The 17,453-nt window shown below is 46.0% G+C and overlaps 1 protein-coding gene across 2 annotated transcripts in view; it reads right to left on the bottom strand.

Moving 5' to 3' along the window:
• Positions 1-15,441, bottom strand: part of LOC119163120 (L-lactate oxidase) — a 156,138-nt gene extending 140,697 nt beyond the window's left edge. The window contains exons 1-4 of one of the 2 annotated variants that reach the window (XM_075874180.1): positions 15,191-15,441; positions 12,832-12,999; positions 11,694-11,845; positions 5,895-6,150 (exon numbers count right to left, since the gene is read on the bottom strand). In XM_075874180.1, coding sequence (XP_075730295.1) covers positions 5,895-6,150; positions 11,694-11,845; positions 12,832-12,962 — 539 coding nt within the window. In that variant the 5' untranslated portion in view covers positions 12,963-12,999; positions 15,191-15,441. The remainder of the gene's footprint in view (positions 1-5,894; positions 6,151-11,693; positions 11,846-12,831; positions 13,000-15,190) is intronic. The other variant, XM_075874179.1, reaches the window with a different exon arrangement.
• Positions 15,442-17,453: the final 2,012 nt, after the last annotated feature.

The following is a 17,453-nucleotide window of genomic DNA, read 5'->3' as shown; positions in this document are numbered from 1 at the left end:
TCAATGATGGCAGTCGTACATACCTGCGGGGCCTTACGTACAACAGTTGCCTCGATTTGACTCTAGTATCCAGAAACTTCTGGTCGCAAGTGCATTGGTTTTCAGACATCGAAACGCATGAGAGTGACGACATTCCAACTTATATGCGAATAAGGGGTCTTACTAACTCCTCTCCTAGGACCACAATACGAAGAATTGATAGGTCCAAATTTCTGCGACTCATTGAAAATACATGCCGTGAAGACCCTGACCAGAACTAGGAGGATGTCATATAAGAGGCAATGAGGGAAGCTTCCTGTCTCCTCCCGTTCACCGGCAAGCGTTCACATTTTGACGTTGAACTGGAAAAACTGTGTGCGCTTCGCCGAAGGGCGGAAAGGAGATACAGACGGACGAGAGCAATATGCGACTTGAGGCTGGCATGACGCATACAGAAAAAGCTCCAACGACGTTTAGACAAACTTAAACAGGAACGCTAGAAATCATTCTGCGAATCATTTGATCCCCGAAAGCCGTTGTCACGCATCTGGAGCACTATTCGAGGCCTGCGCTCGACTCCCCAACACAGACATCCTTTCATGGCTTTAGCCCTACATTTAGGCCGCACCCAACTTCAAGTGACAAATGAGCTTTGTACGCGAATCGCTGGTGTGTCCGCCTTGTCCGCTGGCACCGTTAAGAGTGTTATCCCTGAACCCCGAATCTCTGAAATGGACAATCTTTTCACTATAGAAGAACTTGACGCATCTTTGGCGGCTTCCCGACGATCATCTTCACCAGGACCCGATGGCATCACCTACGCCGCTCTAGCCAACCTTCGACAGTAGGCCAGGGGACAGTTGTTATGCTATTACAACCACTCAGGGCAGGCGGGCATTGTTCCCCAGGATTGGAAGATAAGTCAACTTGTGCCACTACTCAAACCAGGAAAGTCACCATTTGATTTAATATCATTTCGCCCTGTTGCCCTTGCAAGTTGCGTAGGAAAAGTCATGGAAAGGATAATGCTTAGAATGGTACCTCGAGCTCTACAACGTATACCCAAACTGCATGACGGGTTTTCGGCGAGGTAGGTCATCTCTTGACAACGTGATTGATCTCACAACATTTATCCAGCAACAGAACAGCCTCAAGCGTATACCACTGGCACTCTTACTCGACGTCAAAGGGGCTTATGATAACGTTACACATAAAGCCATTCTAGACTCGTTGAAAGCTGTCGGAATCGGTTATCGGATGTTCCAACGGATCCACGATTATTTGATGAGAAGGTGCTTTTTTCTACAAACTGCAGATGGACCTACCACCAATTACTATAGCTCCCGGGGCGTCCCTCAGGGCGCCGTATTAAGTCCCACTTTATTTAACCTCGTGATGGTTGGCCTTCATGAAATTTTGTCCTCATATCCATATATGCTGACGATATTTGTCTATGGACTTCGGCTGTAACTCGTCTACAAGAACGTGCAAGAGTCCAGCAGGCTGCCACCCTGACATGCTCATATCTCCGCAAGCAAGGTCTTTCCGTCTCAGCAGAGCCATGACACGATACCCCGTTACCATCAATGGACAAAGTATTCCATACCAGAAGAACCATCGCTTTCTGGGTGCGATTATTGACAAGGGCCTTTCGTGGAGTTCCCCCTGCAATTACCTGAAGAGAAGGCTAGCTTACCTCGTCCATATATTGTGGTTCCTCTGCGGAAAATATTGGGGCACACCGATAAGGTCAATGATGCAGCTATACAGGGCACTGTTTCTGGAATTTTTGCGCTACAGCATGCCGTTACTGGCAAGTACGTGCAATACGAACATCCGCAACCTCGAACGTCTGCAAGAACAAGCACTACGCGTGTGCTTAGGATTGCCGCGATGCTCCTCAACCTACGGGGCAATTATGATCGCAAGAAAGCATCCAATTCAAACATACATCACTACTGACGATTTGAGAGCCCACGTAAGACACATCTGCCGAGTTCCTGGTCACCATGTTACAGTGTTGCCACTTCAAAGACCACAAGCGATGTTTTCAAAGATTATTTCTGCTCATAGAGAATGCCTTCCTTTTGGCTTCACTCCAGCAACAAGACCAGCGTCACCTCCGTGGTGCCTACAACAACCACAGGTGTGCCTCACTATTCCGGGAATAACGAACAAGAGCAGTCATTCGACAGTGGTCCTACGACAGGTGACATTCTCGCTACTCAACAGAAAATACGGCCAGAGGACCCACATTTACACCGATGGATCGGTCTCGGCTGACAGCTCCACAGGTGCTGTTGTCATTCCGACGTACCAGGTCACTATAAAGTTCAAACTGTCGCATAGGGCAACATCCACAACAGTGGAGCTTGCCACCTTACGTGCTGCTATACTTTATATCGCGGAAGCCCGACCTCAAAAATGGGCTGTGTTCTGCGACTCCAAGGCATCCCTTCAGATCTTGCAATCAGTTTTACAACAAAGGGTGCATCAACAACTAGTGAATGAAATAAGAGAAGTGCTTCACAAAGTTTTATCGAAAGGACAGGACGTGGTGTTCCAGTGGTTACCGGGACATAGTGGTATTGTCGGTAACAATCTTGCTGATAATGCTGCCCGATCCGCCCACGCGGACGCCCAGACAACCCCAATTCCATTGTCGAGAACCGACGCTGCAAGGTGCCTTCACACGTTCGCTTAAAACAATGTCGGAAACTAGGCTGAGTGACCCCAGTGTCGGGAACCACCGCCTACACAAATTGGACCCATCGAGAAAGCTTCAAGTTCTATCGGACCTCTCCCGCCAGGATGCCACTTTATTGTGCCACCTGTTGTTAGGAGTAGCTTTTACGAAAGCAAACTCCTTTCGCGTAGGAATGGCGGATAGCTCCCGATGTGAATCGTGCGACACGGACGAGACAATAGAACATCTACTCTGTTCTTGTGAACGTTTTGCGAGTTAACGCAACTTGCTACGCGAAACGTTACAGACACTAAACAGTAGACCTTTTTCCGAAGAGAAGATCCTTGGTTCATGGCTCTACGCGTCGCAGGCCAGCAAAGCGACGCGGGCATTGCTAAGTTTTCTAAAGAAAACCGCACTACGCGACCGCTTATAAGCGTGCAATGAACAAGGTCACATCCACACACACGTTGCCCTTCACTTCTCTCTCTCCTCTCCTTTAATCCCCTCACCCCTTCCCCCAGTGCAGGGTAGCAAACCGGACATGCGTCTGGTTGACCTCACTGCCTTTCATATCTTCCCTTCCTCCTCCTTCCTCCTTGGCGGGAAATGTTCGGCGACGTAAGTGATGGGGTTGTGGCTTCATTGAAGTTTTGACACGCACGTCATATTCGTCACACCATCCTACCCTCCCATACTAACTTTTGTTCACCCCAAGTTAAGGGGATGATCACGAGAGCATGCAGACGTAAGTGGATAGATAGATAGATAGATAGATAGATAGATAGATAGATAGATAGATAGATAGATAGATAGATAGATAGATAGATAGATAGATAGATAGATAGATAGATAGATAGATAGATAGATAGATAGATAGATAGATAGATAGATAGATAGATAGATAGATAGATAGATAGATAGATAGATAGATAGATAGATAGATAGATAGATAGATAGATAGATAGATAGATAGATAGATAGATAGATAGATAGATAGATAGATAGATAGATAGATAGATAGATAGATACGACAAACGTCTTTTCAGTACGCAAAAATGCCTTTGTGCACCATAAGCACAATATAGGCGTCGGGTGCACTTTCCTTGTTTACACTAGCCTACTTTACTAATATTTCTATTTATGTAGTGGTCTGAAATGAAAGTTGCGTCTCTGAGCATTATTGCTTGCATTTAAGTTTTACATGTTAACAATGTAGTAAATGCGCTGTGAGATGGCCGGGCGGAAAAGCAAGAACTTCCTGTTTGTAATGAGACACTACGGCTTGTAAGAGAGTCTGTAAACGTAGTCATATTGCTAACAGGAGAACCGGCTTCACCATATAAAAGAAGTTCGCCGAAGAATAAAAATGATATAGCATGCAAATGGTCTGCATTATATTTATCACTTACCCAAAGAGCAACTTACCGCCACACAGAAGAAGAAAGTGTACAGCTATCGCATATTGTCATCAATAACTTTATCATCAGCGGAACTATTCACGCTTGATCTCATCGACCCATTTAGATTCGCCTCTCCATCACGCGTTTCCCTTCTCTTGGAACCCGGTCAGTTACCTTAGAAGTCCCGTCTGCTCCCTTAAAGACTAGCAGCGCTCTGCCCAGGCTCATTACCTCCTCTTGATTTAAACTATCATGCCTTTAACACCTGTTTCTTCCCTGGCCAACTGTGTTCTCCTCCCGTCTCTTAGGTTACACCTATCATTTTCATTTCCTTGGCTCGTGCGTCGTCTTTATTTAAATTCCACTGCCTTTAAAAGTAGCCAACTTTCTGCTTCGTAGGCAAGTACCAGTAGGACGCAGCTTTATAAACTTTGCCCTTGAAATAGAGTGCTAAACTACTAGTGATGATTTAAAACTGTTGGTCGTGTTTGCTCCACCCCATGCTCATTATTCTCGTAAAGTCAGTATCGCGGTAAGCGTTCGTGATTACTGCCTGTCGTAACGTTTGGGGACAATAACTTACGGGTTAGGAACCTATAAAATAGAGAACAGAGTGGTAGCAACGTGAAAACTACCGTTCATTGATGAACACGAACTGCAGCCGCACTGGCCCAATACACACAAAGTTCTTTTTTTCTAGATATGACCTCGTTTCTTTGCCGGCGTATAATCGCAATCGGGCTCACCTACCCCTGTCTGCCGCATGCTCTGCGTGTACAAATTTTTTATAGGCCAAGCTCCTTAAGGTCGGGTCTTGTCCATTGTTCGACGTTGGTGTGCGTCGTAGCTGCTGTTGGCGATAACAATTAGGCTTATCGCGATCAAGAACACGCGCAATCCAGACCACACATTGTCTTTCTGCCATCACGGTACATCACATGCAAGGTACCTATTATATATCTTGACGATGATGCTCATGACAATGATGAACAAGCGCGTTCCTGACTACGTATTCTATTTGTGCCGCTGCGGCACAGCACGGGTCAGGTGCGCAGTATACGCTATGACAATAGCAATGACACTGATAACAATGAATATGATGATGACCACGCACAATGACTCGCATGTGCACTACATGACGCCTCGATATGCTTCGCGATGAATTTTGTATTACTGTAAACAGCCAACCGTCACCAGAGGAAAGTGCCAAGACTTTGTCATTGCCAATTTCTGGCTAGATCCATTAACACAAAGCAGTAATAATGAAGGCCAAAGTAAATTCACATCTCAGCACAACTTACCTCTTACGATCAATAAACTTTTATATAGCTGTACACCGCTTGGCACTCATTTACATAGAGTGGTCAATGTCACTGGTTATTTACGGTAACACCGGAATCCCACGGCTTTTCCCGCTCATCATTCACTTCGTCTACATTCCCTAACATTTTGCGCGGCAGAAAAAAAATTGTCACGGAAAGTCTTTCCGTACATTCCGTCGTTAGCATTCCGCAATTGAGCATTCTGACCGGTAAGGTTTCGGTGACAGGAAAACAGCTACCATAAAAATTGGTCGCTTTTCACTCTAAGCATACAAAATTCATGCTTGTAGGAAAGCTCCTTTCTAATAAAAACGAAAAGTTGCATCCTTAGCTCATTACCTTAAATGCAACATCAACCGCTATTCGATTTTCTTCTGTAACAGCATCCAAGATGTACTTTTAGCATAACACAGCGCAGTCAGGATAGTATAGCCCAATTGTGATTACCCTAACCAAGGATATTCCAATTAATTCAAAACTGAGGACTCCAAAATTTAAAGGTACCTGAAACCACGTGGCAAGACGGCTAGATGCGAGTGGCGTAGTACAGAGTCTCCAGGAACGGGAGAGTCCGCGGTGACCACAATGGCCGAGAACCCATTGGCAGCAGCCCTCTCGATTAGGGACTGGGTAATGGATCGGTCACGGAAGATGTACGTCTGCTGCCAGAGAAGACAGCCGGGTGCCGCACTCTTGACAGCTTCGAGCGACAACGTGCTCAAACTGCTCAAGATCATCACCACGCCGGCGTCCTGAGCCGCTGCATCGATTTTAAGAAAGTGGACCTTTAAACATTGCACCTTTTCCATTTTCCATGGCAGTGTGATTTGTCTGGTTTCTGTGAGAAGTCAGTGAAGTGATTGTCAAAAGAGAATACTGAGAGATAACGCTTGAGAAAGTCACAACACTGACACTGTCTTTCGGAATCGGAAAGCCAGCTAGCGCTCATCCGCTTGAATGGTTAATATATATAATGTCATCCGCGAACTTTTTACAGAATTCGAAAAAGATTCCTTGGTTGTGTTGCGAATTTCTCACCAAATTTAGCTACCTTATTTACATACGTGCTGCGCTGATAAGCGCCAGAAATTAGGGCTCAATGTCGGATAATTTAAAGCCCTGCTAGGTATCATGTTGACTCATGCTGACTAAAGGTAACTAAAGGATTGCTAATACAGACTGCCGCTGGCCAAGTGTTTGAAGGTGTAGGCTTTTCTTCACACATTATAACTAGTGAGGGTAACTGGTCTCCCACTACTAGTACAATTTCGTAGTCTTTGGCTACTCTCGCCTATTCATTGCCCTAATAGCTGATAATGAGAAAGTCAGGACATTCTGTGGGAAAAATGATAATTCAATTTTCCACAAATGTTTTGTGGGGAAATCTTCTCCAGGCACTGCTTGGTTCGCTTAGTAACGCATGTTTAGAACAATGCATAGCTGAGCTAGGTGACAGCTATTCAATTTAAGAGGTGGCACGGAGTACAATCATAGACACAAAGGCACAAATAAAAACAAAGAGAGAAGTGTCGTGTTGACATCTTCCTTTCTGTCAATGTTTAAATACCTCGTCTTTTAACGTGAATTCATGTTCCCTGCGTCATGCAGGCATTGTTACTGGGCGTCATTACGACATAAAGCAGCCCATATGCCCTGCCCTACGAGCGAGTGCTTTTTGTGCGTCCTTCGAGGAATTCGAGGCCTCCAACCACCTCATCGAGGTTGCGTGAAAATCTTGCACTTGAGGAAAAAATAAGAAAACAAGTTCAATGAATCACTTCAAGTTCCAGTCAATACACCACTCAGCGAAAACATATTGACACAAGCGTCGATAACGGTTTTAATTGACTGCGCCATCAGTTTCGTCCTTCTATACGTTACATTGAAGTGCGCACGCTATTAGCAGAGCCATCAGTGACGTCATTCATCCCTTTGCAGCTCTGCCGCCGAGCCCAGGCACAGCAGTTTATACTTACAACTTTCACATAAGGAGGGCACGGTGCGTACGAATGCCGCAATAGCACACATTTCAAGAACAGCATGACAGCGATCCGTGACAGAATTCATGTTCGCCGGGCCAGTGCAGATACCCAGGCACAAAAACAGGCTTGGCTGGCAAAGCGAAAACAGCAACAGCGCACCGACGATCCAGCAACATTGGAAGCCATACGTAATCGACAATGATGAGCCGGGAAGCGGCGCTGTGAGCGGAGCAGCGTCGATGTGGCCCACAATGGCGGGCCAACGTCCGCTTTCGGCTTAAGATTCTCGAGCGGCACTTCGGTTTCGGCTGTGACATCTGCAACTGCCTGTGGCCGCGCACTTTTCAGCTTCGCTGGTTAGCCATCTGCCTGGAGTGCTTGAGTGTTCAGAACTTCAGAGGGCACGTAGAAGTAATGGCTCTCTTCACAAGCTTCGGTTGGCATGATTCAAAGAACAATAACAATTTCTCAGTACTTTGCGCATGACGCCCCCAGGCATGACCGACTGCCTTAATCTCTATTATTAGTTCAAGCAACTGAATCGAGCGATCTCGGCTCGAGTAGCAGGTGAATGTTAAGCCCCAAGTGGATCAGGCAAACGTTGTTAAAATACCTGCAGTAAGACATTCTATGTTTCTACTTTTACTAATCTGTTACAGTACTGAAGAGTCATGTGCATATCGGGCGAGTGGGGAAGAGAAATGGAAAGAGGACAATTTTATTTATTTTCGTTTCACCTTTTGCCCTGCGTTGTTCGCAGAGAATACTAAGATGATGGCTGTCCTAATAATGACGCAATGCCATAATGTGGCAACCACTATTATGGTACTAGTAATGTGTACCTTGGTAGTGTCTTGGTATTGTCACTTCCCTTTCGGTAGTAAAGCAAGGCTGCTAACATAGCTGTTACTAGCTCTTACTGCTACACGGGCAGTGAAAGTTGGTAAACTGCTGTCAATGTTATTAAATACTAATAGTTTTTGGAGTGCTCTGTCGGCCTAGTATCTAGCATAGAACAAGAATGGCGATTTGGGCTAGTTGGTTTGAATTCATGATAATAAGGGTTGCAGCGCGAGCACGAATGAGCAAGAAGAAACAGACGAAAGTCGAGGTACGGAAGGCAAAGAGGACAACACGAGCGCTGTTTGTCCTCTTTGCCTTCCGTACCTCGACTTTCGTCTGTTTCTTCTAGCACATTCGTGCTCGCGCTGCAACCCTTATTATCTAGCATACTTCGTTCTACGTTTACATTCGGGGGTGAAAAAAATCATACATTATATTCTTGAAAACATTTCGGCTCGCCCGTTTGTCTTCTCGTCTTTCGTTTTTTCGCCTATTGTGAGCATGCCGGAAGGTTTTCAAGAATGTCCTGAAACAAACTCGCCCAACTCTACATCGTCTATTCGTGGTAGCGGGTAGACATCTTTTTTCGTAATATTGTTTAAGCGGCGATAGTCCACGCAAAATCGTACGGTGCCATCTTTTTTCTTGACCAGAACCACAGGTGATGACCAAGCGCTTTGAGAAGGCTGTATGACTCCACGTTTAAGCATGTCATCTACTTGCTCCGTAATGACGCGGCGCTCTTCGGCGGAAACGCGGTAAGGACGCTGTCGCAGAGGCGAATGTGAGCCGGTGTCAATAGTATGAGCGATAGTGGTGGTGCGGCCCAAAGCAGGTTCTTGAAAGTCGAAAAAAGAACGAAACTTGTTAAGGAGAGCAACAAGTTGGCGGCGATGCGAGAGGAAAAGGTCTGCGTCAATAGCATTGTCGAAGGCTGACGAACTTGATGGCTCAGACGCATGAGTGATTGCAGCAATGTGACATGGCGTTTCGTCGGGAAGAATATCATCGATATGGTCGACAGGTTGCACATATCCTAACGTTTCACCACGAAGTAAGCCAATGGGGTAGTTGCAGTGGTTGGTGACCAGCATTACGGTTAAACCAGACGCAATTGTAAGAACAGCAAATGGGAGAACGATGCCCTTGAGTTCAGTAAAAACCGGAGATGGCGTAAACACCACCGCGCCGTCAGGTTGCGCCAGACATGAAAGGCTAATAGGGACCGAAGCTTCAGGAGGCAAGGTGATGTCGTCATCAGCGATGACTTTGCAGAGCAGAGGAGAGCGGTCGGGTGGTGGAAATTCACATGTTGGCACAAGGGACACTTCGGCACGGGAACAATCGATGATAGCTTCATGACGTGATAAGAAATCCCAACCCAGGATAAGGTCATGAGAGCAAGATGGTAGAACAAAAAACTGTACGACGTACAAAACGTCTCGAATGACGACGCGCGCCGTACACACAGCCGAGGGATGAATGCGTTGCGCGCTAGCCGTGGACAGCACCAAGCCACTGAGAGATGTGGTCACTTTCTTCGGTTTCCTACAAAAGTTTGCGTTCATCACAGAAACGGCGGCCCCGGTATCAATTAACGCTAATGTGGCGACTCCCTCAACATCGACATCAACAACATTTTCCGGCGAAAATGGAGGCCTTGGGAATTGCGCACAAGTTGCAGTTCTTGCCTCCTGAACTGCACTGATTAGTTTCCCTCCTCAAGAGGTGGTCGACGACGCATAGGCGATGGCGATCGGCGACGAGGTGATGGGAAACGAGCAGTCGATGGGTGGCGATCCGAGTCGCAGTGCCTCTGTTCATATGCAGACGTGGTGGTCTGCTGCGGTGCATAGGTAGGAGCTCCGAAGTATGCGTGCGCAGGCGTGGGACGGCGGCGGCAGAAGCGTGCAATGTGGCCAGCGATGCCACACGCGAAGCAGATGGAACGATTGTCTCGGGTGCGCCACTAATTAGATGGACGGAAAAAGCGAGGTGGGGGCCTATAGACTGGAGGCGAGGCCGGAGGCGGTGGAGCCGATAAGGCGACTGGATGCGGTGGGGGCCGCGCGACCACAGCTGCGTAGCTGAGAGGTGAAGGCGGCGCAGTTGGTGCGTAGCCAGCAGTTGAGAGATCAGATGGCACCGAAGTGCACGGGTAAGAGGTTGGAACTGTAGGGAGTGCATTGCAAATTTCAGTGCGTATGGCCTGCTGCATATTCGAAGGGAGGCTTGTCGTGGGCGCGTCACTATGCGGCAGCAGGGAAAGCTGTCGGGCGACTTCCTCCCTGATGATGTCTTTAATCTGGTTCGACAGAGTTCCTTGGTGAACGTTGCCATTGGCGAGTGCGACGGCCGAGATCGAATCTGGTGATGGGACACTCTGTCGGGCGATGGAACGCTGACGACGCAATTCATCGAAGCTGTGGCACAGGCTTACGAGGACTGCCACCGTGGTCGGGCTCTTCGCCAGCAACATCTGGAACGCGCCATCCTCGATGCCTTTGAGAATATGTCGAATTTTCTCTTCTTCAGGCATGGATGAGTTAACACGCCTGCAGAGGTCGAGCACATCCTCAATATAGCTAGTAAAGGTCTCACCAGGTTGCTGGGCTCGGTGGCGCAGACGCTGGTCCGCGCGGAGCTTGCGGACCTCTGGTCGGCCGAACGCTTCGGTCACGAGGGTCTTGAAGGTGGACCAGCTGGCGATGGCGGTTTCGCGGTTGGTGAACCATAGCTTGGCGACGTCAGCCAAGTAAAAGATGACATAGGCAAGCTTAGAGTCGTTGTCCCATTCGTTGCTGGCACTCACGCGTTCGTACAAGGAGAGCCAGTCTTCGACGTCTTGCTCACCACTGCCGCTGAAGATTGGTGGGTCCCGCTGACGGGTAGCACCGGGGCAGGTCGACGGGGCAGCCGATGGTGCTGGCTGTGCTGGGATGGGCTGGTTGGCGACTGCGTCAGTCATGTTGTACGGTAGTCTTTCGGCCAACTTGCGAGAGCGGAGCTCCAGGTCTGCTTAGGGATCTCAGCACCTCCACCAAATGCGATGATGTTTATTAGAACAGAGGAGCCGCAATGAGGTCGCGACGGAAAATGGGCGAACAGCAAGTCTGGCAAAGGCGGCACAGGTTCTCGCGCAATCAGAGCACGGGCTTTTCGTTGTCTTCCGAAGGTGCATACGCGTTGGTGCGTATGCCCCACTACAATACGATTATATTAAACTGTAGAATAATAATATTGATATCTTGAACTTCTAGCTAATTTTAAATAATAATTGGTTAAAAGAATTCATGTGTCTGAATTTCCGTAAACATCTACAGCAAGAATTGAGCAAAGAATATTCACAATTCATCCGACTGCTTGTCTACTTGGCATCACTGCACTATGACAACCAAAACAGAAAAGAGCTAAACGAAAATCTACAACGAGAATGCAATGACTCGCGAAATCTAACTGACAGAATGGTTGGCCTTGCCTTTTGCAGAGCCGATCTCCCCTTCCGGGTTCATGATTTTCTGAGCCGCTGAAGGAGCAAGGCCTACTGGCAAAGATACTGCCTGTCCTAACAAGGTGGCCGATGTGTTGACTTTCTCCACGTCCACGAAGATTTGGGGTCTGAAACGTATCCTGCGTACAAGCACACGCGCAGATGACGAGAAAGCCGGAGAGCACAGTGTGAGCAGATTAAGGCGATCCGCACTCTGGTACACCAACGAGAAAGCAAGGCGAGTTGTAAATTTGATAATGCTAGAGAACTCTTGACTTAGTTCCTCACACTGACAGAAAAGCTTTCGGAGGTACATCTGCTACGGTAAGCACAATTACGACTCCTTCTATTCACTATACGTGCAACTATGTCGGTTACTTTACAACTTGATGTGTGTACGCTATGCATGGTTGTATTCGAGTATTTTAGTTTAGTACGTGCAAGCCTGTACGTCTGCAACGAACTGCGTGCGGCGCACGTACCGTCCGAGGCTGGCTATTTTCTGATACAACCTATGCATTCTGGTAAGGCTACACCCAGATGATCGAAATGCGACTGGCAGAAGAGAAGAGAGAGGAGCTGGGGACGCACATGCGCAACGGAAGTGTAAATGCCACAGGGAAGGGTGCCTATAGCAAAGAGAGGGGGAGTGAGCGTTGGCTAGCAGACGTGCGAGGCGATAAAGAGGTAGCTAGGAGAAGAGAGAGGAGGAGAGACACGCATTTTCTCTAGAGGTGGTCATGCCGCATGCCAAAATGAGCTCGACATTACCACGCTTCGCATTAAAAGCAGGACAAGGCCGTTCAAGCCAGAGTTGTAGTTAAATGTCAATAATACATACACCGTAACTAAGGTAATATATTGACTGAAATGAAGTCCCAATACGATGTTTCGAGATGTAATGAACGTGAAGATTCATGGTTATCGAAGTATGAATTACCATATTCCCGCCACTCTTGAAGTGGTGATACGTTCCAATAATTTGGAGTCCAATGAAAGGAACAGTGTTCGAAAAACTAAGCGCATGCTAAGTGATACGAAGAATATTAGCATCTATGTCGCGTTTGACTATCTGCACCTTAAGTTTCTGACTAATGTTAACTTCACAGAAAAAGGAAGTTCAAACCTCTGAAAGGCCCGGGTGTTCTCCCTAAGAGTTTGTTCACGACCAGCACCAAGAGCAATGTATCGACTTGCACCCTTGTCCAACTTGTCCTCAGCAAGCTTCTGGATGTCTTCAACCGTGTACACTGCCATCGCAGCCGCTTTGACAGCGTCTTCACAACCAGCCCCACTGCAACGGAAATCGCAAAATATGGTTGCCAATACCACCAAGCATGAGAATGTCCTGTGCGGCTTCATTGTGCGTGGCACCTGCCAGTCAGTCAATGAACTTTAATCATAAAGTGTCTTTACAAGCCAATGTCCCTCAAAAAGGTGGGTTGCTTGTTGAGTGCTTCTTGAGGGCCTCTTTCGGGACCGGTAAGTATTGGTGTCGCAACATTGCTAAAGTGATTGACTGGGCCCTGGAGATTTGCCGGTGTGAGAGCGGGAACCTACGCCTAGCCAATCGATAGTATTTACATTATTCCTTAGAGGTGAGGAGAAAATTGAGCTGCAGGAGGCCTTCGCCTAAATTACAGGTTGTATGCCCGTCACGGTGGGACAGTTTGCGTGCGCGCGCACGGGCAAACTCATGGGAGTTGGGAACGATAGGTTGGATATCCTTGCCCATGTGGTCAGGAAATCAAGATATGTGGCCATCTATTGCAGTGCAGTTTGGATTTTTGGTTCGAATATGGGCTTCCTGCTCACGCACTGACCACGCAATGAATGCAAATACAGCAGTGCGAGAGTCAATGAAATTGTGTGTGGGAATCAGCACGGCTAGCTCAGTCCTGGCCGGCATGTTATCTTGACGAGATGCTGCTTTGTGGAGCTTACTTTGAAGGTAAGTGACCGCAACCACAAAATTGACTATGCCAGGTACTCTGTTGTGTCAACAAACGCGCTGCAACATTGTAAATTATATGGCACATAAGAAAGACATAGAAAAGCCTTATGATACTAGCCTCATAAAGACTTCGATGACAGATAAATACCCCACGTCTAAGCTATACCATGCTTTCTTCCTTGGCCGTAATACGGGTGAAAGTATGAGAGTTACTACCGTGGTCTTCCTGGAACGTGCCTAGTATTAAGATTTTGCTGACTCGGGGGTTAGCTTGCCCTAACCATCTGTGAATTTCTATCCTTATATCTTCCGGTGGAAGTGGCATGGTGTTGAATTTGCGTTTGTCTGGGTGTGTGTGCAGAGGAAGCTCTGATTCGGTGGTGAATGGGTGCAGCGCCGCACTATTCAAAAACACTTCCGTGCAACTGATGGCCTGCTGATGTTCCAGGGCTTTTCTTTTAGTGTCAGCTACCGGGGCCGAATTTCGATGTAAGCCAGATGCAACGAGTAGCCAAGTGCTTGGAATTAGGTTCCCACTAGAGAACCCACGTGGTCCAGCACATTAGCGTTAATCGTAGATATATCAAAGTTTTTGCTTGGGAGACGATAGCAGTAGCAATTTGTAATTGCTAAAATACGTAAGCACTTCGAAAATCCTGATTGAACACCAAAGGTTCCAATGAATGTGAGATATTAGTCCACCCTGAGGAGGGGTGTGGGGATGGCGGAAGGAGTGATAGTTCTGTATGTTTAATTTACAACAATAACATGACTCTCCAGTCAGTGCCAATAGTAAGTAATATAAATTGTCCTATTACGTAGTCATCAATCATTAAATAGTCATCTCAATTTTTACCGAGATGTATCGCCGAGGAATAGAACGGGGAACAAGGTTGGGATGAACGAAAGAAGCGAAATTTTTCCGATGGGCTGAATTTTTTTAGCACGACCGAATAACCGAACAGAATTACTCAACAAAAGTGTATGGAATAATAATTGTTTTTACCTGTATTGTAGTAATTGTGTTGTGAATTAAAATGAAATATTGAGGAGAAATAAACACCCTTTTTCCCCAGTGGAATCCGACCTTCGACTTGTATCCCTTACGATCGATGGCGTTTTGTCATTTACTACGCTAGGTAATTCGTGTAGTTGGTTAACGTGTTCGAGAGCTTTGCTCGAAGCAGGGTGACCAGTGTGCAACACTGTTATAACCAGAAAAAGTTAGACAGCACATGATCTGCGTATTAGGTGAGGGCTGACCAACGAAACCCCACTTGTTATCGAATGGCTTTAAATCTGCCTAGATGAGGCCCCCATATTCATTTCAATTTACGTAATATTACTGCTCTGCCGATAAGAACAACGATTCTTGCCCCCTTGTTTTTCTCGACCCATATCTCTGTTGAGTTTATTTAAATTAGTCTCATTTCAGTTTTACGTTCGCCATGCTTATAACTAGAATGAAGCCAACAGAGTTCACGAATAAATTAAAGGAGAATGGCAAGCTGGAAAAAAAATAAATATTTACGAGTGGTTTCAGCGCTGATGAAACGTCACCTTTATGCAAAGCGGTCCAGCTGCCACGCCGTTTCCCGCGTTTCCCGTCAGCAGGGTCCCGCGGCATTCATTGCGCACCAGTCTCTTTGTTTTAGAATAAGCGTAAACTTTCGCTTTCTCATTACTGATTCAACAGGTTGAAATGTGAGCGAGTACGAAAGGTATCAAGAGCCCCGAGAGTACAGAAAGTCGGGCGGCTACGATGGTTTTACAGCGCAGCTGTTGTCTGGGCTCCGTCGTAAACAGGAAACAAGGCCAGCTGTACATGAAACGAGCTGCGATTCTGTTGCCTAGTCCTTGTCAGTAAATGTTGGTCGCTATAAACAGCAAAAGGGCGAAGCCTGACCCAACATTACAGGGAAGCCGTGTCATGTAGTGGCAGCAGCGGTAGCAGTAGACGTACTAGTATAGTAGTAGTAGTAGTAGTAGTAGTAGTAGTAGTAGTAGTAGTAGTAGTAGTAGTAGTAGTAGTAGTAGTAGTGGCAGTAGTAGTGCTGGCGGTGGTGGTGGTGGTGGTAGCAAAAGCAACATTAGTGGCAAGAGTAGCAGGAGCAGCAGAAGCAGTAGTGGTAGTTCTAACTATTATTTTTTTATTTCCAAATACTTTCGGCCATCACTGCCGTAACATATTTGGTATAGTAAATGTCATTAGAAAACAAGAACAAGTACAACATATTATAAAGAAGACAGAACCGGAAAATTACATATCTATTTTAGGGCAAACAAAAAATATTCAGAAACGCTGCAGAAAAACGTACATACGTGACATTGTGGTGGTTGCAATATGAAGTAAGTACACGTTGTATTTCCGAACAACATGTGAATGTCCAACACTAAAAATAGTCAATGTTGAGATATATTTTTTAATGCACCCATCAAATCTTCCACTGCTTTTCGAATACAGTACAGTTACTGGCAACTGATTGCACTCTTTTATTGTGCGTTGAAAAAAAGGGGTACGTGTACACATCAAGATAGGATTTTGGAACCGAAAGCACGAAATTGATCCGACATTGCTGGTCAGCATGGCAGCAAGATATGATTTAGTTTAAACATTGATGTGTCCTTTAGATAACAAAAAAAATTAGGGTTGACAGATTTCCGGCGTCAAGCCAGCGTAAGAAACCGAAGCATTGCATAAACGAAGTTTTTTTCGAGAATAACACTGTAAAATTAGCCTTGTGGCTTTTCTCTGCATTTTTTTTCTATTTCAATTTATTAACCCCGACTGGAACGAATCACTTGCAGCCCTGGCATATTCTAACAATGGCTTTACGTATGCTAAATATACAAGCAGGTTAATGGAGGGTGCTGCTAGCTTTAGTTTGAAGCGAAGGAACCATTACTTTAATCTACAGCTACACAAATGCGTTCGGCGTGTTCTTCCCATCCTCGGTCTTTTGATATTGTTAAGGCTAGGTATTTGTCACGTCAACTTCGTTTAGAGTTGTGCAATTCATCTGAAAATTATTCTTGATTGCGCGCTTTTTTCAGCTCTCAGCTTAACTGGTTTAGATTCATTAATTTTTATTTGCCATTTAGTGGCCCCTCATCCTAAAGCTTTAAGAGCTCTCTTACGTGACGCATCATTATGCTGGTGAATAATTTCACTATATATTAAGCAGTCATCTGTGAACAACCTGGTGGTTATGTCGTCACTCATGTCTTGGGCATTATCGTTTACGTAAATTCAACAAAGGAGTGGTCCTAAGACGAATCTCTACGGTATGCCTGAGGTTATGTTTAGCATATTCACTTTGCTAGCGTTTATTTTGATGTATTGTGCTCAACCTGTGAGGTATGAGCAGATCCACGCTACAACCTCGTAGTTTATATTGATTTCCACGAGCTTATAATTCAATTTGTTGTGTGCAATTCGATCGAAAGAATTCGATAAAGTAAAACATATAGCGTTAATCTGTTTTCTGTTATTCAGTTCAGTTCAAAAGCCATTATTTTTTTTACCAATGTGTAACAGTGGATAGGTTCCGTCGGAAGCTGTGCTGATTAGAAAAAACAAAGCTTCTTGTTTTTAAGGGAACCATAGATTGATTTTAATAAATTGTGCTCAACAAGCTTGCAGCTCACACACGTCAATAAAATGGGCCGATATTTTTCGACGTTTTGCTTTTCACCTGATGTGTGTACCGCAAAAATTGTGTGACTAATGATGATTGATTTCTATGTGAGTTTGAACGTCCCAAAACCAAAATATTATTACGAGGCAGTGGGCA

This window comes from Rhipicephalus microplus, chromosome 9 (assembly GCF_043290135.1).
Source record: "Rhipicephalus microplus isolate Deutch F79 chromosome 9, USDA_Rmic, whole genome shotgun sequence".
Lineage (NCBI taxonomy): Eukaryota > Metazoa > Arthropoda > Arachnida > Ixodida > Ixodidae > Rhipicephalus > Rhipicephalus microplus.
This window is presented reverse-complemented; position numbering and strand designations above follow the sequence as displayed.